Source organism: Phyllobates terribilis, unplaced genomic scaffold (genome assembly GCF_046119375.1).
Source record: "Phyllobates terribilis strain yellow unplaced genomic scaffold, ASM4611937v1 Scaffold_12__6_contigs__length_324123572, whole genome shotgun sequence".
Taxonomy (NCBI): Eukaryota; Metazoa; Chordata; class Amphibia; order Anura; family Dendrobatidae; genus Phyllobates; species Phyllobates terribilis.
Window position 1 is genome coordinate 18737932 of NW_027362772.1, and position 23058 is coordinate 18760989.

Consider the following 23058-nt stretch of genomic DNA (forward strand, 5'->3'; position numbering starts at 1 on the left):
ATAAAAGGTGGGCACCATCTTAGTTCAGTGCAGAGAAGTCTGAGCAGAAGTGGCAGGGAGCAGGGGCTCTGCATGAGCTCTGCTCCGGAGGCGGGCCTAGTAACAGAGGCCCAGGCCTGCAAGAGGGAGAAGGAAGGAAGAGGAGCGGAGAAGGCTCCAGGAACGAGGAATGAAGGGATCCCAGGGGTGCGGACGGGCGAGTCGCCACCGCACGCCCGAATCCACCTGCGTGGAGGGGTCAGGCCAAAGGGGGAGACCGGTCCCCGAACTAGTGGAGGCAGGAAACGACCCTCAGCTAGAAACCGGAGGCTCTGACATTTTATGTGGCGCAGCCCCTTGCTCCACCCGCTAGGAAGGCACCACATAGGGTCAGGGAAACTGGCGCCAAGTTTACCAAGAGGAGGCCCGAGGCAGCCGGACAGAAGTGTTGGTAAGAAAGGCCAGACAAAGGACACACAAAGGGGGTCCTGTGAAGCGCTCCAAAGTTATCTGGGAGTTGTCTGGGCCCCTCACCTGGTGAGCACAGTACGACGTGGGCAGCCGTTACCTGCAGACGTGGTCTGGATAATAAGAACTGTGAGTAAAGGCCCTGAACTGCATCACTGACTCCGTGTCGTTACTGCTGCTGCCCTGCACCATCACCCCCATCCTCCGCATACACTGCCCTGAGGCTATACTCCTCCCGTGGGGAGTTATGCTACGCTCTGCTGCACCCACAACACCAGCCTTAGCGGTCTGCCCTGTAGCGGCGGTTCACTCTGACCGCAATCCACGGGTGGCGTAGTCGGACATTTAAACATCAAAACCACATAAATAGTTCCGCCACTGGTTTGACCGCCCTGAGCCACGGAACCGGATCGCCGCCACGAAGACTACAACCACCAGCATCCACCAAAAAGGGTCCGGCTCCGGGTGTCCCAAGGCCCAGGGGGTGCGTCAGAACATTTTCATCACCTTTCACAATCACCAATGGGACAAGGCAGGGATGTCCTCTGTCCCCTCTCTTATACATCCTAGTGACGGAGCACCTGCTCTCATCAATTCGCCATAACCCCAATATTAGGTGGATTGAGGTGGGAGGCACCGAGTACAAGTGCTCTCTATTTGCTGATGATGTCCTAGTATATATCACTCAATCACATATATCCATCCCTGCTGTTATGGCTGAAATAGATCACTTTGTTACATGGTAAAATTTTAAAATCAATGCAGCGAAGTCTGAGGCCCTCGATGTCTCCCTCCCTAAATCCATATAGGATTCCATCCAGTCCAACTTTCCCTTTGCCTGGCCCTCACAGGGTATCAAATACTTAGGAATTCCTATTCATAGAGACCTCTCCCATCTATGTTATCTTAATTTTGGGCCCTTTATTGAACAATTCCATACAGACCACGGTTGGCAAGTTGGAACTGTGAGATTCACTACGTGCACCACTGGTATTTTGTGGAAAAGCACATGTAAGATTCTGCAACAGTCTCTGCTGATACTCCTGCATGCGTGCATCCCTTTCTATGGCAGGAATAATTTCTGCAAATTTACTTTTGTACCGGGGATCTAACAGTGTGGCAACCCAGTAGTCAGGATTATTTCTAATTCTCACAATTCGAGGGTCATGTTGCAGGTAGTGCAGCAAGAAGGCACTCATGTGTGTTGCGCATCCAGGAGCACCAAGTCCCTGTTGTGTTGGTGGCGAGGTAACAATCATGCTTCCTTCCTCTGTCCTCTCCCCCCAACCTCGCACAACAGAAATTTGATCAAGGTCTCCCTCATCTGATGAGTCTTCCATCAGTTCGTCCTCCACTTCTTCCTGGGCTCCTGCACCTTCCTCACTAGTTTGGCTGCTACCATGCGCCCTGGTAAAATCATCTCCCCCACCCTCACATGCCTGCCGCCCTGGTGCTGCCGACCGTCTGGACCTTGCAGATGTTAGCCCTTCCGCATACAACTCCTCCTCCTCTACTTCCTCCACCTCCTCTTGTGCCACCACCTGACTCCGAATTCTGTTTAACATGTGCTCCAGCATGTAAATCACCGGAATAGTCATGCTGATAATGGCATCGTCAGCACTAAACATCTTCGTCGCCATTTCAAAACTGTGCAGAAGGGTGCATAGGTCCCTGATCTGAGACCACTCCTCCAGCGTGATTTGCCCCACCTCTGAATCTCGTTGGCCCAGGCTATACGTCAGAATGTATTGCACCAGGGCTTGTCGGTGCTGCCACAGTCGCTGCAACATGTGCAGAGTTGAATTCCACCGGGTAGGCACATCGCATTTTAGCCGGTGAAGTGGCAGGCCCAACGACTTCTGTAGAGATGTAAGTCGCTGAGCTGCGGGATGCGAACGGCGGAAGTGAGCACACAGCGACCGTGCCCTCTGCAGAAGGCCATCTAGTCTGGGATAGTGGGCTAAAAATTGCTGGACAACCAGGTTCAACACGTGAGCCATACAAGGCACGTGTGTGACATTGCCCCGGCGAAGGGCCGCACCCAGGTTTGCAGCATTGTCGCACACGGCCTTCCCTGGTTTCAGGTCCAGTGGAGACAACCATTCATGAAATTGGTTCTCCAGAGCTGACCACAACTCCTCAGCTGTGTGACTCACATTTCCCAGACATTTCAATGTAAAAACCGCCTGATGACGTTGAGCCCTACTGCCAGCATAGTAAGAAGGTGTGCAGGATCCCTTCTGCGCAGTTAGAAAGCTTGTGGCATGACCAGACAGGCTTTGGGTGCAGGTGGAAGACCGAGAGGAGGTTGAGGAGGCAGAAGCAGTGGAGGAAAAATGACATAAAGAGGATTGACGCACAACTCGTGGGGACGGCAAGACTTGGACAGCAGCCCCTTGTCCTGCTGTCACCACAGTTACCCAGTGCCCAGTCAGCGACATGTAACGCCCCTGTCCATGCCTACTCGTCCAAGTGTCTGTGGTGAAATGCACCCTGTCACACACAGAGTTTCTCAAAGAAGCGGTGATGTTGTGTGCGACATGCTGGTGGAGCGCAGGCACACCTTTCTTTGAGAAGTAGTGCCGACTGGGCATCTGGTACTGGGGCACTGCGACGGACATAAGGTCTCGAAAATCCTCTGTGTCCACCAGGCGGAAAGGCAGCATTTCTGTAGCCAAGAGCTTGCAGATGGTGAAATTCAACCTCTTAGCTTTCTCATGGCTAGGAGGAAATGGTCTTTTACTTGTCCACATCTGAGGGACCGAGGGCTGGCTATTGTGCTTAGACGGGGTTGATAAGGGTGTCCCCGGCAAACTGACGGTCTGTGAGGAAGATGCAGGCGGACATGTTAGGTTTCCTTGATCCAAAGGTGGTGCTATCGATGTCGGACAGCGCTCAAGACCAGCTGGTGTTACCACCTCCAAAGAAAATGATGACCTGCCAATCACGCTGGCTGTTGCGGGTAAAGAGGTGGCAGGTCTGCGCCCCAAAACAGGTGTGACTGCTGTCCCCCCAGTCACAGAGGATGAAGAGGCCGCGGATGCACAAGATATGGCAGACGGTGGTTGGCCCGGCCGGCTAGACCGCATTGTAGCACACTGAGCTTCCCACTGCAACTTATGCTTCATGTCCATGTGCCGGTTCATGCATGAAGTACTCAAACTCTGTATTTTTTGGCCTCTACTTAGCTTTTGCTGACAAATGTTACAGATAACACGAGTTGGGTCATCTTTATCGATCTGAAAAAATGCCCAGGCTATGCAAGGCTTAGCACCCATGTGACCTGAAGAGCCACCACGACTTGTGGTGAGAGGCAGAGTTGTGTTTGAGGATGCAGTTGTTGACGTGCTTCCAGTACTACGTCTCTGTCCAGGAAGGCGCAACCTGACCTCGTCGTCACTAGCATCTTCCTCCACCTCCTCTGCTGACCTCATCTCTTGGCTGACTGTGGGTTGACAGTAAGTGGGATCTCCGACCTCATCATCATCACCCTGTGCGTTATCACACCCGTCGTCCTCAGAGCCAACCTGTTCCTGCCCTGACAAAAAACTAAAGTTGTCGCTCCAATCAGGTATTTGAGTCTTATCATCGTCTTCCTCATTGTCTCCACCAACAGGAGTTACAGTTTGGGAATGAGGGTCTACATTATGGTCAGAACCTTCTGCGTCTGGTCCTGGATCCGACTCATAAAGATTCTGGGCATCAGTGCAGATCATTTCCTCGTCTGGATTCACAGAGGCGCTGGAGTCAACCTCTGATTCCCAGGCTATAGTATGAGTAAACAGCTCTGCAGACTCAACCATCTGTTCTACCTCATACTCAGACGGGCAGCTGGAGATTTGGGAGCTGTGAGGAAGCAAGTGCGATTTGGGTGACACCTTTGAGGACTGGAGTATTTGTGATGTTGAAGTTGATGTGGAGGAGAGCCCACTTAAAGGAGCACTTGATATCCGTTGAAGCACCTGCTGTTTTTGTGCCTCATCTGGAATTTGTAGCGATTGGCGTGGCCGTAAGAAAGGGATCTTATCACATTGTCCGCTAAAATAAGTAGACATTTTAGTTTGGCTGGAAGATGGTCTTTTTTCTGCACCTACCCCACGGACACAACCTTTTTTCCCCTTCCCAACACGCCTATTCCCCTTTCCACCAGCAGCAGGCCTTTTTCCACTCATTTTGGTGGTTAACTAATTCACAACTCTGGAGTTGTTTGCACAAAAAAACAATGGATGGTAACCGAGCAGAGCTGAGTGGCCAAACTGTGGTATTAGGCCAAAACTATTGGCTGGGTTAGATGCAGAAAAAAATTATTTTTTATTTGCAACCTGATGGAGGTCAGTATAGATGGACTAATAGACCAAGTCCCACACACCGCTAGAAGCCCAAATATTTTTTCAGAGCTAGATGCAGAAAATTTTTTTATTCAATTTGCAACCTGATGGAGGTCAGTATAGATGGACTAATAGACCAAGTCCCACACACCGCTAGAAGCCCAAATATTTTTTCAGAGCTAGATGCAGAAAATTTTTTTATTCAATTTGCAACCTGATGGAGGTCAGTATAGATGGACTAATAGACCAAGTCCCACACACTGCTAGAAGCCCAAATATTTTTTCAGAGCTAGATGCAGAAAAAAATTATTTTTAATTTGCAACCTGATGGAGGTCAGTATAGATGGACTAATAGAGAAAGTCCCACACACCGCTAGAAGCCCAAATATTTTTTCAGAGCTAGATGCAGAAAAAAATTATTTTTAATTTGCAACCTGATGGAGGTCAGTATAGATGGACTAATAGACCAAGTCCCACACACCGCTAGAAGCCCAAATATTTTTTCAGAGCTAGATGCAGAAAAAAATTATTTTTAATTTGCAACCTGATGGAGGTCAGTATAGATGGACTAATAGACCAAGCCCCACACACCGCTAGAAGCCCAAATATTTTTTCAGAGCTAGATGCAGAAAAAAATTATATTCAATTTGCAACCTGCTGGAGGTCAGTATAGAAGGACTAATAGAACAAGTCCCACACACTGCTAGAAGCCCAAATATTTTTTCAGAGCTAAATGAAGAAAAAAATTATTTTTAAGTTGCAACCTGATGGAGGTCAGTATAGATGGACTAATAGACCAAGTCCCACACACTGCTAGAAGCCCAAATATTTTTTCAGAGCTAGATGCAGAAAAAAAATATTTTTAATTTGCAACCTGATGGAGGTCAGTATAGATGGACTAATAGACCAAGTCCCACACACCGCTAGAAGCCCAAATATTTTTTCAGAGCTAGATGCAGAAAAAAATTATATTCAATTTGCAACCTGCTGGACGTCAGTATAGAAGGACTAATAGAACAAGTCCCACACACTGCTAGAAGCCCAAATATTTTTTCAGAGCTAAATGAAGAAAAAAATTATTTTTAATTTGCAACCTGATGGAGGTCAGTATAGATGGACTAATAGACCAAGTCCCACACACTGCTAGAAGCCCAAATATTTTTTCAGAGCTAGATGCAGAAAAAAATTATTTTTAATTTGCAACCTGATGGAGGTCAGTATAGATGGACTAATAGACCAAGTCCCACACACTGCTAGAAGCCCAAATATTTTTTCAGAGCTAGATGCAGAAAAAAATTATTTTTAATTTGCAACCTGATGGAGGTCAATATAGATGGACTAATAGACCAAGTCCCACACACTGCTAGAAGCCCAAATATTTTTTCAGAGCTAGATGCAGAAAAAAAATATTTTTAATTTGCAATCTGATGGAGGTCAGTATAGATGGACTAATAGAACAAGTCCCACACGCTGCTAGAAGCCCAAATATTTTTTCAGAGATAAATGAAGAAAAAAATTATTTTTAATTTGCAACCTGATGGAGGTCAGTATAGATGGACTAATAGACCAAGTCCCACACACCGCTAGAAGCCCAAATATTTTTTCAGAGCTAGATGCAGAAAATTTTTTTATTCAATTTGCAACCTGATGGAGGTCAGTATAGATGGACTAATAGACCAAGTCCCACACACTGCTAGAAGCCCAAATATTTTTTCAGAGCTAGATGCAGAAAAAAATTATTTTTAATTTGCAACCTGATGGAGGTCAATATAGATGGACTAATAGACCAAGTCCCACACACTGCTAGAAGCCCAAATATTTTTTCAGAGCTAGATGCAGAAAAAAAATATTTTTAATTTGCAACCTGATGGAGGTCAGTATAGATGGACTAATAGAACAAGTCCCACACGCTGCTAGAAGCCCAAATATTTTTTCAGAGATAAATGAAGAAAAAAATTATTTTTAATTTGCAACCTGATGGAGGTCAGTATAGATGGACTAATAGACCAAGTCCCACACACTGCTAGAAGCCCAAATATTTTTTCAGAGCTAGATGCAGAAAAAAATTATTTTTAATTTGCAACCTGATGGAGGTCAGTATAGATGGACTAATAGACCAAGTCCCACACACCGCTAGAAGCACAAATATTTTTTCAGAGCTAGATGCAGAAAAAAATTATATTCAATTTGCAACCTGCTGGAGGTCAGTATAGAAGGACTAATAGAACAAGTCCCACACACTGCTAGAAGCCCAAATATTTTTTCAGAGCTAAATGAAGAAAAAAATTATTTTTAATTTGCAACCTGATGGAGGTCAGTATAGATGGACTAATAGACCAAGTCCCACACACTGCTAGAAGCCCAAATATTTTTTCAGAGCTAGATGCAGAAAAAAATTATATTCAGTTTGCAACCTGATGGAGGTCAGTATAGATGGACTAATAGAATGATGCTATGCCCAAAAGATTTTACTTCACTAGGTGCAGTAAAAAAATTGGTATTCTATACACAGGTGGTATATCTTGCAACACAGATAGGCTACTCCACTGACTAACACACTCTGCAATAGGCCAAAAAGGATTAGCTTTGCTAGATTCAGCCAAATGCTGTGAAAAAAACTTGCACAGCACTGGCACAGACCTGCCTGGCAAAAACTGATAGGAACTGATGTAACCTAGTCCTGAAAAGGACTCCAATTACAATTAGTCTTTACTCCCACAATCTATCTATTTAAGAGCACAGACCTGCCTGATAAAAGTCGTAGGAAATGCTGTAACCTAGTCCTTAAAAGGACTGCAATCACAACTATTCCCTACTCCCAAGCTATCTGTATATTTGTGCGAAAATTGGCTTGAAATTAACAAGGTATAGCGCACACAGCAACAGCGGTGCCGTCTAACACGCAGCTGCAGCAGTGAGAAAATGGTGGCGACGGGGAAAATGGCTTGGTCTTATAGGGCAAGGACATGTGACATACACTGCCAATCACACATGCCCTTGCTTGTGTGAAAAAAAGCATTTTGCTCCGTGTGTGCGCTGCTGATAGGCTGACAGATTGCACCTCCCCACTGCAAATGCGGGAAAGAGAAAAAAAAATGGAGATCTTCATTGTTCCTGCAGAGATCCATCCCCTGCCCCTCCCCCCGCCCCGCTGTACACTCAAACTGCGTATTAACATTAATTTTCATCATTACTGAGAAGAAATCCAGTTATGATTTTGGTGCACGAACAGTTATCGAACATAACCTCGAACAGCCGAATTTTTCTCAAATTGTTCGTGTTCGCCGACCGGCTCGAACACCGCCCAAAACAGCTCGAATTTGAGATTGGCGAACAGTTCGAGTAGAACAACGCTCATCTCTACTCGTAAGTGTCGTCTCTTCAAACGAGAAATTGAATATCTGGGGCACACTGTGTCCAGTGCAGGTGTGCACCCCACTGCGGAGAAAGTAGCTGCAGTGCAGAAGTGGCCCACGCCCGCCAATCTAAGGGAACTAAGGGCATTCCTGGGGCTCGCTGGATACTACCGCAGATTCATTAAAGACTTCGCTAAGATTGCGAACCCGCTCAATGAATTGCTGAGAGGAACAGCCGGGGGAGCCAAGCGGCAGCCCATTCAGTGGGGCCCACGACAAGAAGAGGCATTCCGAGCATTGAAAATGGCGCTAACAGATGCCCCGATTCTGGCCTACGCTGACTTTTCGCAGCCATTCATGTTGTACACTGATGGAAGCTTGCATGGGCTGGGAGCAGTGCTGGCTCAAGTACAAGGAGGGAAAGAGCGAGTGATCGCGTATGCCAGCAGGTCACTCCGAGATACGGAGAAGAATCCGGACAACTACAGTTCGTTTAAGCTGGAGCTACTGGCACTGGTGTGGGCCATGACCGAGAAGTTTGCTGAGTACCTGTCAGGGTCAGAAGTGCAAGTGCGGACAGATAACAACCCTTTGGCCCACTTGGAGAACGCCAAACTGGGCGCGTTAGAACAGCGGTGGGTCGCAAGGATGTCCAAATTCCAGTATAAAATCGCCTATCGGTCCAAGGCCCTGAAAACACATGCAGATGCCCTGTCCCGGGTCACTCAGGCGGGGCCGAAGAAGGACAGAGATGAGGAGCTCGAAGGCGATGAGATCCCGGATTTCAGCCAGTTCGCCGCTGCTGTGGTCGACGCCCAAGAGACTAGAGGGGAGCCGAGGCCCACTCAGATTCTGGGACGTTCAAGAGACGAATGGATACATCTGCAGCAATCCGACCCGGAGCTAGCAAAGTTGAGAGAATGGGTCGCCCTTAATCAGAGACCCGACCAGGAAACCAGAGCCGCTTCACTTCCAACTACCCTACAAATCCTAGGCCAGTGGGAGAGGCTCCTCCTGAAGGATGGCTTGCTATGCCAAAGAATCCAGCTGCCTCGAGAGTTTGATGTTACCTGGCAAGTGGTTGTTCCAGGAGCACTAGTAACACAGCTAGCCCAAGAAGCTCATAGAAGAGGTGCTCACTTCGGAGTAGAAAAGACCTTCCGGTGGTTGCAACGGCTGGTGTATTGGCCTCAACTACGACAAGAAGTCGAGGGGGTCTGCCGAACATGTCGCCAGTGTGAGTTGAACAAGCCCCCGGAGCAAAGAGCTCCCATTCAGACCATCCGAACTTCTGCCCCCTTGGAAGTCTTGATGATTGACTACTTGATGGTAGGAACTTCATACAACGGTTATGGACACTGTTTAGTCATGACTGATCACTTCACCAAGTTTGCAGTAGTGACACCCACTAAAGATCAGACGGCAGAAGCCGCAGCCAAGGCCATCTGTCAAGATTTCATCCGGATTTATGGGTGCCCGAAGCGAATACATTCTGACCAGGGGGCCTGCTTCCAAGGACGAGTGATGGATGAGCTATAGCGCATCTATGGGATCGACCGTTCCCGGACAACGCCCTACCACCCGCAAGGGAACGGGGCTTGCGAGCGCTTTAACCGAACCCTGTTGCAAATGTTGCGAACACTGGAAGCGGACAAAAAGATGAAGTGGCCCGAATTCGTGTCCGAGCTGGTGTGGGTGTATAATAATCGAGTTCATGCAACCACCGGCTACACCCCCTACATGTTGCTGTTTGGAAGAAGTGGCCGAGAAATCACCGAACTGGAGCTAGACTCAGAAGACCCCGGTCCGGGCAGTAGCCCAAGTACCTGGATTCGAGAACACCAGCGTCGACTCCATACCGTGAGAAGACTGGTTGCTCAGAAGTTTCAGGAAGTAGAGCATGCAGTTCGGCCCCCGACCACAGGTGGATCGCTTCAGCCAGGAGACCGAGTGCTGGTGAGGGCTAAACGATTTGGGAGTAAGCTGGACCATCGTTGGGAGGCAATACCATATCGGGTGGTGAAGAAGGTTCACCCAGACAACCCAGTCTACGAGGTTAGGCCCGAAGGAGATGACACCGCAACATCCAGGGTGTTGCACCGTAATATGTTGCGACCTTGCTCCTCTGAAGCAGAAGTCTGTAACAGGGCTGGGCCCTCAGACGTGTTGGCTGAAGTGCCACATACAGGAACCTTGGGGGATGAAGAAGGGTGGGCCACAATGCAGTTGGGCCCGTCAGAACCGTTGGTGCAACTCCCGAGTGGAAGTCAGAATGAGTCAGGAAATGATTTGCAATCCCCAGTAGTTGATTCCTCGGATCTCCCGGAGTCTCCTCCGCAAGAAGAGCCCCACAGAACTGAGCGGGCTAATGCCGGAATTCCTCCTAACCGGTATGCTCAGGAAGAGTTTATCTGGTCTCGAATCCAACAGAAAACGCAGGAGTGTGCCCAACTCCTGTCTGAGCTTGCACTGCCTGGAAGGAGACATCAATTCTGCGAGGAGTCCACTCGCCCGAGGACTGGCGAGCAAAAAGGAGGGAGGAATGTAGAACGAGCTAAAAAGCTTGTAACAGAACTTCAACATGACGTTTCAAGGATGGAGCGAGACTGCCATCTACTGGCCAGAGACAGTCAAGCGGAACCAAAATACACAAAGGAAGTTGCAGGCAGGAGAGATTCAGAGGCTGGACCCGATCAGGTGACTTCCAGGAAGGAGTTCAGAGAGATAAGAGGCCAGCGCGCCAAACCTGAGGGGTCTTTGGCGCCAAGCAGCAGAGAGGAGCAGACGTGCTCCCTGCGTCCTGAGAAACCCCGCGTGACAGGCCAAATCCAGAGGCCTGAGAGGTGCTCCAGCCGGGCACTGGTAAAAGAGCTCCGGATCCCTCACAGTTGTGACTCGAGTGCTGTGCCTGCTGAGGATACTAGGAACCTGATCGCTGTGCTGAGTGAGTTCGCGGAACCCGACGTCGGCCGCCGACAGACGAGGCCTGGACCCCCCTATCCAAGGCTCGAGAGACTGCCCCCAACAGCCAAGCAGAGAGGAGCTGCATACGTGAGCAGGGCCCGTCACTTCCACTGCTCACCCACGGTACCGGGGACAATTGGGTTTAAGTACTCAGGTTGGGAGGGGGACGGTTGGGGCTAAAGTAGCACAACGTGATTTAATTGAATTCATCCGGAAAGAGACTCACGGCCTAGCGGGAATAACCGGTGACCCCCGCTAGGGCCAAATTCACGGTTAAAGAACTTGTGTGGTGCTTCTCATGCTTGAGGGCATCACCTTACTTTAAGAGACTGCGCCTTATTTTAAGAGACTGCGCCTTACTTTAAGAGACTGCGCCTTATTTTAAGAGACTGCGCCTTATTTTGAGAAATTTCGTATTTTTCTGATATTTCAAACCACTGTTCATTACCCTTGTTGCTAATCCCTTGTTTCAGTATACCTGTTGTATAAAACTGTTTACAAACATTTCTGACTGTTCTCGCCTTGTGTCTCTGTGCGTTGCATTCCGGCACCTGCATTACACACGTAGAGCGGAGTCCATGGCTCTAAGGGATGCAGGCTTTTTTATTAGAGGCTTGCTTGCTCGTCAGTTCAGCCTGAGGAATCAATGTTTCCATTCAATGACAGTAAGCAGAGGAAGACATTCTGGCTGGATCTTATGTATACACAAGGCCAGATAAGAGATTGCTTAAGGTAAATGTAAAGCAATCATTCCATTAATCTTGTCAGTACCTCAGGGGCCTCAAAGCCACTGTTCTCTCAGTCACTAGTCCCATTGTGTGAATGGGGATAGCAGACCCAATGGAGCCGTCACCATAGGGGGTTTCACATGCAATCCCAGGTGATGGGCTTCTGGAATATTCTTCATTCTTTGAGATAAAAGCAAATGTTTAAGGGGGAGGGTGTGAAAACTTCTGCCCATCCAGGGGCTGATCCCACGAGAGAGAGTACAATTAAGCCAAATGTATTAGAGAGAGTTGGTGGTCTGGTGGAGTGTCGTAGAAGGGTGAAGATGTATGGCTGAGGTCCTGGAACCCATGGTTGGATGGTCTATGGAGTTTGGAGATTGGTTGCAAGCTGGACTGGACACACGTGCTACAGTAGTGGGATCTGTCATCTGGATTTGATGAACTTTCTTAAGAACTGTTGCTGCTGGATACATGTGCTTTGGTTGTGTTATTTGTCTTCTGGAGGAGCGGGGACTGTGACTACAGACTATATTGGCAGGAGATATGAAATCTGTGTGCCAACCAAAAGTTGGGAGAGAGTGAGTATCGCCCGGTATGAGGACAGTGAAACTACCGCCCCCCGGGGAGGGGATCTTATGGACAGGGGGTAATGTATATTGGCCATTGACCTGGAGTTGTTGTAAAACCATGGATGTAATGAATAAAAAATAGTTGCATTATTAACCTGCGTAGGTGATTATTACAACCCACTACCTCAGATCTTCACAATGATCTTTTTACAGAATATATAAAAATTGTATTATGTACTTACGACAAAAACTTTGTGTCCTCCATGGCTTTATAGCAACACCCGCATCCTGACAAACTTTAGCATAACCTTGAAGCATGGTACAAAGTTCTCCAGTTTTTGAGCAAAGAGCATTAATACAGCTCTTCAGATACGCTGTTGGGTCAATTGTTTGGTGGCACGGTGAGAATGGACCACTTGGAGAAATAAGAATCCCACAGAAGTTTTCGCTGGCAAACTCCTTCCGTGCTAACCTGGGACAGTCAGCACAAAGCTGGTCGTCTCCGGAGCAGACTTCATTTGTAGTGCAGAAGTCTTCTTCTTCCTTCCAAGAGTCGGCAAATGACACAGCATCGCTATTACTAGAACTAAACTCATCCTTAGGGTCATCGTTGTAGTTTCCGCACAGACCACATATTTCGTTGTGATAGTTTCCTGGCACTGTTACATGAATGGCATTGTCTGAAGTAATGACCAAGCCAAAGTCAGTTTTAAGGACAAGTCCTCCACCCTGATAATCAGCCCTGAATTGATTGGCCTCCACCACAAATGGGACATTTCGAAGAATATTGTTTACCTGAGCAAAGAAAATAAAGAAGTGAATCACCAGCTTATTAATGCCAGTAGTCTTATTCAACTCAAAGTTCTTTCATCAAAGCAGAAGTGACCCAACTTAATCTGTTCTTGGACATATAAAGAGGTTCTGCTCATTGGAAAACATTGAACAAACACATAGAAACATTCTAGAAAAACAGAGGGAAGTTATGGTCTTAGAGAAGAACTTCTATGAAGAGGTTCAAAGTCTAATCTACATGAGTGGCAACTTTTTAAATAGGGTGCCTTTTGGAAAAGTCCTACCTCATTCAACTATACTGGGACTCCATCAGTTCAAACCCGTGTTATGTAAAAGTTGATGTGGTGAGACCCATATTTATCAAGATTATAGAGATGCAGTGAATCCTGTTGGATAATTTTCTATTGGTAGGGTCCATTGGGCTCATTGGGCACCAGCTTGCTTCTCTCTCCATTGACGTCTATTGAGGTATTGAGCCAAGAGAAGCAATGACAGGAAATTGCCAAAAGAGTATGACCAGATATTGTTCTTTAGTGTTGAGCGAATATGCCAAAATTTGGAATTGGCAGTTCATTCAAATTTGGGCAGGAAACAAAACTTATGCAAAAATTATACTCCCCCAACTCTCACCTCTCTGTCCAAGTAGCCCCTTGACAATCCAGCATCACTGGTCTCATTTTCATTGGGCATCTTCAAGATTTTTCAGTGGCCGCCATCTTTGCTTCTATGCAGCAACGTTATGACATTGCATGACACCGAAGATGGCCCAATGAAGATCACATCAGTGACTGGACTGAAGGGGTTGTTTTTTTTTAACAAATTCGTGGACATTTTGAATCCTGCAAAAATTGTGGTCAGTCACTATTTTGCTATTTTTCTGTGAATTTAATTTACGAAAATTCAGATTTTTAAAAAGTCTGTGTAATTCAAGGCATATTCGATTTGCCTTGAAGCGATTCACTTATCTCTACCGTTCTTCTGATAGTTGAGGTTCCAAAAAAAAACAGAAATTCTTAAGATGAATTTATCACTCTAAGGAAACTTTTGAGTTATAAGTAGTTAAAATTAAAGTGCAAAGAAATGGTCTTACCAAGATTTTGTTTTCAGTTCCTTGGAAGATGGTGACAGTATAGTTGTAGACTTCGAGTATAACTTTTTTGCTGATGGTAAAGGAGCCGTCTATGTTCCTGATTCGGATAATGTAAGGAGTCAAGTTTGACCCCTCAGACAAGCAGGTCTTTGATAATATATAAGAGCAGTTTCCATTGAAATCATATCCAAAATTATCAAATGTATTAAAGGTCGTTCTGCCAATGGCCGAGCATGTGGCACTTCCCACGGGATTGCAGCTTTGTATCCCGTTGACAATGCTACATTCTTCATAGGGGCCACAGGAGGTTGGCACACAGGTGACAGTCCCGCCACCGTTGCAGGTGCATTTATTCTCACATGTGTTTTCTGGATAGAAGATGTCCCCGGGCTTGTAATAAAGGGTGTTGTAGAGACATCCGCATTGGGACATTGGCACACACTCTGTTCCACTGAGGACAAAGCCCTTCGCACATTCACAGCCTTCTCTGCAGGTGGAATCGCATTTCGTGGACATTGATAAAGAGAGACAGGTGGAAGGACAGCCATTGACGCAAATGTTGTATCCACTGTTCAGGGGGCAGGACATCGCTGCAAAGGAAATAGGGTTCAGAATTGTTGCAATTGTTGTTCTCTATTACAGTTTCATTTTTATTCTATATAGAAATGGTCAGGGGTGGACATACCATTGGTACAACCTGTGCAACCACAATGACGCCCAAGAGTTAAGAGGGCCATTACTACCTCCAAAGCAGGTGGAATTGTGCATTATGATGAGCTATTGGACTGAAAAGGGCCCATGTATTGTTATGGCACATGGACCCTTTTCTTTATGTATTGATACCTAGAATCAGTCAGGGTCAACGCCAATAAATAGCTGCAAGTTATATTGTCTGAACTGACGAACAAAGGAGACTCATGCTCATCAGGTCGCTGTGGTAGCTCTGTGGCCTCATGCCATGGAACCATGATATGGTTGCATGTTGCCTTTAATTGTCCAATGGTGGCACTGTATTTTGGAGGTATTCTTCTCTCCATTGGAACATTTAGGTGTCCTTATATGAAAGCAGAAGCAAACAAAGGGTACAGTATGGCCAAATGTGGATATCATATTGTGGCTGTGTAATTCGTGATGTTTCTGATTTTCTGATGTTGAAACCAAGATCAACTTCAGACTCATGAAAGGTCCATCGTTACCCCACCTTGGCATAACAAGCATGTTTTATTTAGAGGTCTCTTAAGCTCAGCAGGCCAAAGCAATAATGGGCATCCCTATAGATAGTGTATGATATGAATATGCCCAGGTAGAGTATGTTGGTGCTGACCCCATTACTAGGTTACTTGGTTGGTTTTGTCAATAAGTCCCTGAGCAATGCAGCAATTGGTCATGAATATACTTACGACAGATGTCCGATCTCCATTCATAGATGACAGCTCCAACGTCCTGACACGAGGCAGCATAGCCGGTCAATAGCCTACAGATGAGATCCTGCCTTTCACCATATGCACACATGTCATAAACACAGTCCTTAAAGTAAGATACAGGATCAATTTTGGAATGGCAATTTCTGAAAGGACCCTTAGGGTCGAGCACCATGCCACACTCTTTCGGGTTCTTCTTTTGCTCGCCTTCTAGCTTTAGAAGATTGGTGCAATTACCTCCGCTGACGATTTTGCATTGGTCAGCATTTTCTCCTTCTCTCCAGCTATGACCAAACAATGGAATATCAGGCTGAACTTTTCCATCGCGATCAATCAGCTCATCTGAGGAAACATTATTGAAGTTTCCACAGAGGCCGCACACAGATCCAAAGTATATTGAGGGAAGAGTCACTCCGACTCGTGCCTCCCAGTCGAATGTCACACGGATTCCGATGTTGGTCTGAATAATGCATTGTCTCCCGGACTGGAAGATGTCAATATTACCAAGTTTTGGTCTCATTGCCAAAGGAAGATTGGACTTTAATTTATCCACCTAAAACGAGAAACAATCATTTTAGCTCCTAACATTAGAGAATGTGGAGGCACATGAAAAATTAGCTCATTCCAGTTTCTCCAATAAACTGGGTACATTTTTGTGAATGATGTTTGGAAATCAGGGAGCAAAACATTGGGATTTTTTTTCCTTTTGGATTGCTCATTCTTTGTGTCTATTGTTTCTAGTTAAAAAGTAATCATCACTGATACCCAAAGACGGGTTACCGACAGACATTCTAGTTTTTGGAATTATTTAATTCTAGGAAGTTGCGGGTCTTAAATCTAGCGATATGACCGGAACTATGATCTTGTACTCACCAAAACTGCTGCTGGATTCTCTCTACGGACTTGGATTTCTATTCCAAATATCTTGAAGATGACGGCGGTGGTATAAGAGACGAGAAGACTTCCTTGGTTTTCATTGCGAACGATGATTTGGAAATCACTTAAACCTTTATTATTATTACAGATCCCAGACAGCAGGTACTGGCAAGCTCCCTGGAAGTCATAATGGAGGCCATCGAAGGTGACATAGTGAGGGTCTCCTGAAGCTGAGCAAGTGGCGTAACTGAGTGGATAGCAATCTTGGATTCCATCCTTGATCGAACAACTTTCTCCTTTCGCGCACTTAGTACTGAAACACTCAACTTTATGAGTGGATGGATTGCAGACACATTTTTTTTTACAGGCGGTATCAACCCAAAATGAGTCACCTGGATTCATGAGACGGCCTTGGTAAGAGCAGCCACAGTATTCCTTTGGTTGACATGTTCCTTCGATCAGCACAAATCCATTGTTACACTCACAGGTTTCGATACAAGGCTGGGTGCATTTGGATGGAGCGTTCTGATCCTGGCACGTAGCTGGGCAAGCACTTCCACATGAGTTATATGTGCTGTTTCCAGGACAATCCATAGCTAGGGGTAAAAAAATTTAAACAACATTGACCGCAGTATTGTTAATAATATCAATTAGAGGAATAGTTAGAGAAAGGTAAACACAGTAATGTCCAAAATGGCCTTAATATCTATGGCTATGGGTAAATAGATTGTATCAATTTTTTGTGCTGTCACTCACTATCTGTATTGCTTATTCTTATTCAGTGTATTATGGATTTCTCTCCTTATTTCTATGACTGAGCTGAAAGCTGTGATTTCCTCTCACTTTCCCGATTCCCCACAAAGTAGCTGCTGTCTTCCCTACCTTAGCTTTCATACAGGCTGTCATAGTCCCTCTTGATTGACTGCCTATATTTCTATAGCATATGCACTGAGAAGCAAAGGATTAACAATGTTTTGAACTTTTGACTTTCAGGCTCCATATCTCATCATCCACTACTACTTAGATCATGAGAACACCATCATTTTATAGACAATCATATTGGTTATTTCATATATAAATTTTACTTGCCAATATTTAGCATGTTAGTTATGCAGATTCTCGTCATGTCACTGCATTGTTACTGTTTTATTCCTGGTGGTGGAAAACTCATTTCTTCCTGTATACTACAAAATACAACCTGTTCTCACATTAGCTTAGTGTGAAATTAGGTTGATTCCCAAGCGAAAGTCCACTGGTTTGAATCGAGGAGGAGCCATGAAGAAGATTTCCCAAGAATAGAGAAACAGCATCATCCAACTCATCGATAGCGGTCTCTCAGCCAAGAAAATTGCCAAACTGCATCATGTGAGCGCCATGGCAGCTGGAAGAATACGAAATGAAGTCCGTCCATCGATTCAAAAGCCAAGAGGTGGACATCCAGGCATCCAGTCAACAAATTGGCTTATCGCAAGGTCCATCAGTTCTGGCGATGGAGGTGGCTCGTATGCTTCGCAATTGTGAGATGTCCATGCAGGCACCGTGCAATGCACGTTACACAAGCCTGGAATGGTGGCCCAAAAGAAGGTGAAGGAGCCTCGATTTCAATAACATCATAAGAAGCGTCTGCTTGACTTTGCAAAAAAGGACGAAAAGTGGACAGTAGAAGATTGGAGACGGATGATTTGGATGAAAATCAATAGACTAGGCTCTAATGGTTGAAAATGGGTATGGAAGAAACAAGGAAAAAAGGGATTAATGGATCAAGAAATGTAAAGAATCTTCAAGTTTGATGGAGGATGTCAAAGGCGTTGGACACTTGACCAGGATCGATGGTGGTCTCAATACTGAGCTATATGTGAGTATCCTACAAGATGAGATACTTCGTACACTCGAGTACTATGGGTATGAAAAGGACGACATAGTGTTCCAGCAGGACAACGACCCGAAGCATACGTCGAGATTGGTGAAGAAATGGTTAAATGACAATGAAGTAGAGGTGCTGGATTGGCCCCCACAGTCCCGAGACCTCAACCCAATCCAACAGTTGTGGGTAGAGTTGAAGAAAAGCTGTATACATACCCAAGTGAGTTGACCAGTATGCACCAACTTTGAGAAAGTGTAGAAGAGACCTGAGATCAGATTTCGGTCGAGACACGCTTGTATCTGATCGAGAGCAAGAAGGATTCAGGCAGTGGTGAAAACCAAAGGTGGATTTACAAAATAATAAAAATTAAAATGTAGATTTTTAGGAGAAAAACAGTAACAATGCAGTAAAATGGCAAGAATCTGCATAACTGATCATATGCTAAATAGTTGCCAATCAAATTTGTGTATGAGACAGCCAAGAGGATTGTCTATAAAATGATGCAAGTCTCACATTGGAAGCAGTAGTGGATGGTGAGATATGGAGCCTGAAAGTCAAAGGCTCAAAACATTGTTACCCTTTTGCTCGTCAGTGTACCTTAATTGCTGCAAGGCATTATAGGGAAGCCAGTGAGATCATGTGAGCCTTCTTTGGCTCGTGCATTCTTTTGCATTCTGTAAAATAACGACTAGCATTTTTTTTTTACAATTTACTCAAAATTTTGTGTATTTGCTGGGTCCAGTAAATTTACTTCATTTTAACACAAATTTAATTTGCACCAAATCGATCTTCTCATCTCTAGCTACCTACAATAAGAAGATGTTGAGGTTCTACTTACGACAATTGCTTATATTTCTCCATTCGTTGACTTGTATGCCTTCCCTGGCACATGCATCGCTGTAGGTCTTTAATGTCTGGCACAAAATCTGAAGGTAACCATCATTGAGGCACATATCATATATACAGTTCTCCCTGTACATACTGGGATTAATAGTAGTATGGCAAACTTTAAAAGGTCCAGGATTCTGGGTGAGGATACCGCAAAACTGATTGTTTCCATAAAGCTTCTTTTTCTCTGTAGTGCAGGTCACGCAGTCTCCATTGCAGTCATCATGACAGCTTCCATCGCTGGTTTCCTCAACTTTCCAAAGTTTTCCATAATTTATTGTGGATAAAGTCGCTCCTTCTTTGGAAAGGTCGTCATTTGGGTTATCGTTGTAATTTCCGCATAGACCACAAACTGCTTTATAAAAACTGCTGGGGATGCTGATCTTCAGGAGGATGTTCCAGTCGTAGATGACTTTGAGCTTAAAATCTGTCTCAACAATCAAGGAAGTTCCGCTTTGGGATAAAATCAACTTGTCGTCATTTAGTTTCATTGGAAGCTGAACTTTTTGATTATTTACCTATTAAAGAAAAAATAGGAAATGCAATCAAAAAATCTATGGGGGAAATTAAAGCTAAATAATTTAGGGCACATGCTGTATGCACCATTCATGCTTCTTGATGGCCAAGAAGAGGTGTCCATCAATGTGACTCTCTTTTTAAAGGGGTTTTCCAAAGTTAAAAAATCATGGTTGTTTTCCTCCAAAAACAGCACCTCACCTTTTTATAGGTTATGTGTGATACAGCACACATTGATGTGAATGGGGTTGACCTGCAATATATTCATACCCTGCTGACAGGAAGAAAGAAGCCATGTTTTCCTAAACCTAGACAATCCCTTTAAGGTTCTTAAGGTTCCGATATACCATGTTATATGTATATGGAGTTGAATCTCTTTTCATCTCATTGGAATAAGCTAATAGCGGGTGTGACTGGCTGTGGCTTACTCTCTTTTCTTTATCGAGAGTATGTGCACGCTCCGCTAAACCGAGCATGCATGTTCAAAGGATCAGGAAGAATAGCTGTTGGCAATACGAGCATTCGGTTGACAAATATTAACGGTGAATGGGCATTTTAAAGGAGTCACTTGCTCATTTTTCTCCTAAACAGACATAGACCTCAGTCGTGAGGGCGGTGGACAGGTCACACCACCTCTCTTGTATGTGACGGGATCACATTCAGGTCCAAGAGGTGAAACAAAGACTTTCACCAAATATTTGCATCAACCTTAACCTAGCCCTGGGGGGGGGTGTTTTTGTTTATGGGAACATATATTACTTAACGGAAGGTTTTTAGAAAGTGCTGAAGTTCAATTTTATATTTAGATAATTTTGCATCTTCTTTCCGGTTGGACAGAGGTGATTGCCCCAACTGTTCAGAGAAATAACAAGCACTTACCCTCACTACTCCAAATTCCGACCTTATGCCAACGATAGTATAATTGTAGACCTGGATGGTGGCCGATTTAAGGTACGATACTTTAGATGAACCTCGATTTTCATTTTGAGTCTCAATATTAAAGAATGGAAGGTCGGAATTACAGGTTTTGGCCATCGTGTAAGAGCAAGTTCCCTGGAAATCATAATATTTTGCATCAAATGTGCGGTAATGGGGGTCTCCCCATGCCCAGCATGTGTCTTCTTTGATTGCTTGGCATTTGGCTTTACCACGTTCGATTTTACAAACTTCTTTTGTCCTGCATTGGACTTGGCTGCACGATGGTCTGGAGGAACCTATATAATGAAATGAAATGTTCTGTGTTACATTAGAAAAAATATTTTAATTCCAAATTTGTTTATTACTACGTAACAAAATTATTTAACCTTCAAAATTCAACTCTGTATATCTGCAAAAAAGGAAGGATCTGCTGGTGGAAGAGAAGTCAACTTCCTCCATCTTTTACAAGAACTTACCAGCAATACAAGTCGCCACTTCTCCAAATGAATTTAAGTTCGGCATCCCATAAACACTTAGAAAAAATTGACTTTTGCTGCTTTCGAATATATTTTGTTTCGATTTTGAAGTCATTTGATACTCTCCCCAGGAATATTCAGTTCCTTGGATCGTTTTCCAGTTGACGCCTTCCAGAGAAGCTTTGTTCACGGTTATGTCTTTCAGATCAGACGTCTTAGCCACAAGAATGGCTTCATTACTAAAATCTTTCAGCGTTTGGAATGAAGTGCAAAATGAGGTCACATCTGGGACGGTCATTAGAAGTGTGTTATAGTTTGCCGATCCTTTGCTGCTACCAGTACTGTAATACATGACTTGGATGCCTTCTGTTGCGTTGATCAAGAGTGGAGTGTCTGCCTTGAGTTGAAGTTCCAAGACTTTTCCAGCATCTAGTTCTATTTTGTTCTGCTGGGATCCGGCTTGATAGGTCACTAGCGTGGTATCGGTGGCAGCTGTAACATACACCAGATCATACTTGGTCTGGAATGATAAAGTTGGTATGAAGAACGTTAACCCCCAAATAAAGGTGGGCTGCAGCTGTTCATAGACATGGTTGCACTTGGTGAACTTCTGGGCACAAGTGTGACCACTTAGGACTGCAACTTCATTGTCTGACACAACTCTGGTGCCACTCAGATCATCTTCACTTTGGAACTGGACAACATCAGAGCTTTGAAGTTTGACTACAAATGACTTCCCTTTGGTGTAGATTTTCCCCAAATAGGTCAATGTGCCTGTAGGATATATGGTTATTGTTGCAGGATCTTTGGTAATGATAGCAAACTCTTTAGAAGATCCCTCGGGTGGAGTAAATATGTAATATTCAGTCCCCAACTCCTATGAAGAAACAACGAAAAAAACCAAAATAATTATATTGAAGCTATCCAAACAGCAATCATGGATGGTGGTGGACATGCAAGTAAATACTTAATTTGGACAAATGTGGAGCATAATTGACTAAAGTTGGCCATATGTTCAAGACTAGTGTCATCAACTGTTATACACTTGTATGCTTGACTGAGCATACTGTACATGCAGGTCCCCATTTTTGGGAAGTTAATGCAGCGCTTTGCATTTCAGTGAAGGGATCAAGTGGACAAGTCTTATCCTTCCACTAGGTGCCGAGGAAGCCTTTATAACCATTTAGGCACCAGAGCTATAAGATTCAAGAAACAAAGACAGAATAGAGGTGACCAAAGAAAGAACGACCAACATTAAAAGTGAAGGTAGAAGAAGGAACTTCAGAAATAGACCTGTGGCAAAGACAAGAATGTCCTATTCATTGTGGAAAAAGTATATTTAGTCAAAAATCTTTTCTGCCATAATTTGGCCATAAAGTGAAGGAGAAATTATCAAGTGTGGAAGAGCAATATGGTTACAGATAAAGCACAGAAGGTCTGGAGATCTGGACCTTGAATATTTTTGAAAGCTCTCATGAAAACTTATGCTAAGAGTTGCAGGAAACAAAGTCAAAGTAGAGGTGGTCAATAGAGGAATGGCCAACATTAGGAGAGGATGAATGCCAAGAATGTCCCATTTCTGGAGACTATGTATGCTAAAAACGTTTTGGGCATTGATTGTCCATGCTTTAAAGGTGGCAGAGAAATGATACACTGTTGGTTTAAGAGCAAGATGACTACAGATAGAGCACAATAGGTTTGAAGATGAACCTAAGATGTTTTTCAACGGTCTCGTGAAAACTTGCACTTAGAGATGAAGGAAACAAAGACAGAATACAGGTGACCAAAGATGAAACAGCCAACAATAGAAGTCAAGGTAGTAGAA

At 44.8% G+C, this 23058-nt stretch overlaps 1 protein-coding gene across 1 annotated transcript in view; it reads right to left on the reverse strand.

The window, feature by feature from the left end:
* LOC141172912 (IgGFc-binding protein-like) overlaps positions 1–23058 on the reverse strand; it is a 211850-nt gene that overhangs the window by 17628 nt on the left and 171164 nt on the right. Inside the window, exons 4-10 of the mRNA XM_073657530.1 lie at positions 21234–22110; positions 20719–21053; positions 19274–19841; positions 16569–17167; positions 15675–16248; positions 14275–14864; positions 12635–13187 (exon numbers count right to left, since the gene is read on the reverse strand). Of these exons, the coding sequence (XP_073513631.1) occupies positions 12635–13187; positions 14275–14864; positions 15675–16248; positions 16569–17167; positions 19274–19841; positions 20719–21053; positions 21234–22110 (4096 nt within the window). The remainder of the gene's footprint in view (positions 1–12634; positions 13188–14274; positions 14865–15674; positions 16249–16568; positions 17168–19273; positions 19842–20718; positions 21054–21233; positions 22111–23058) is intronic.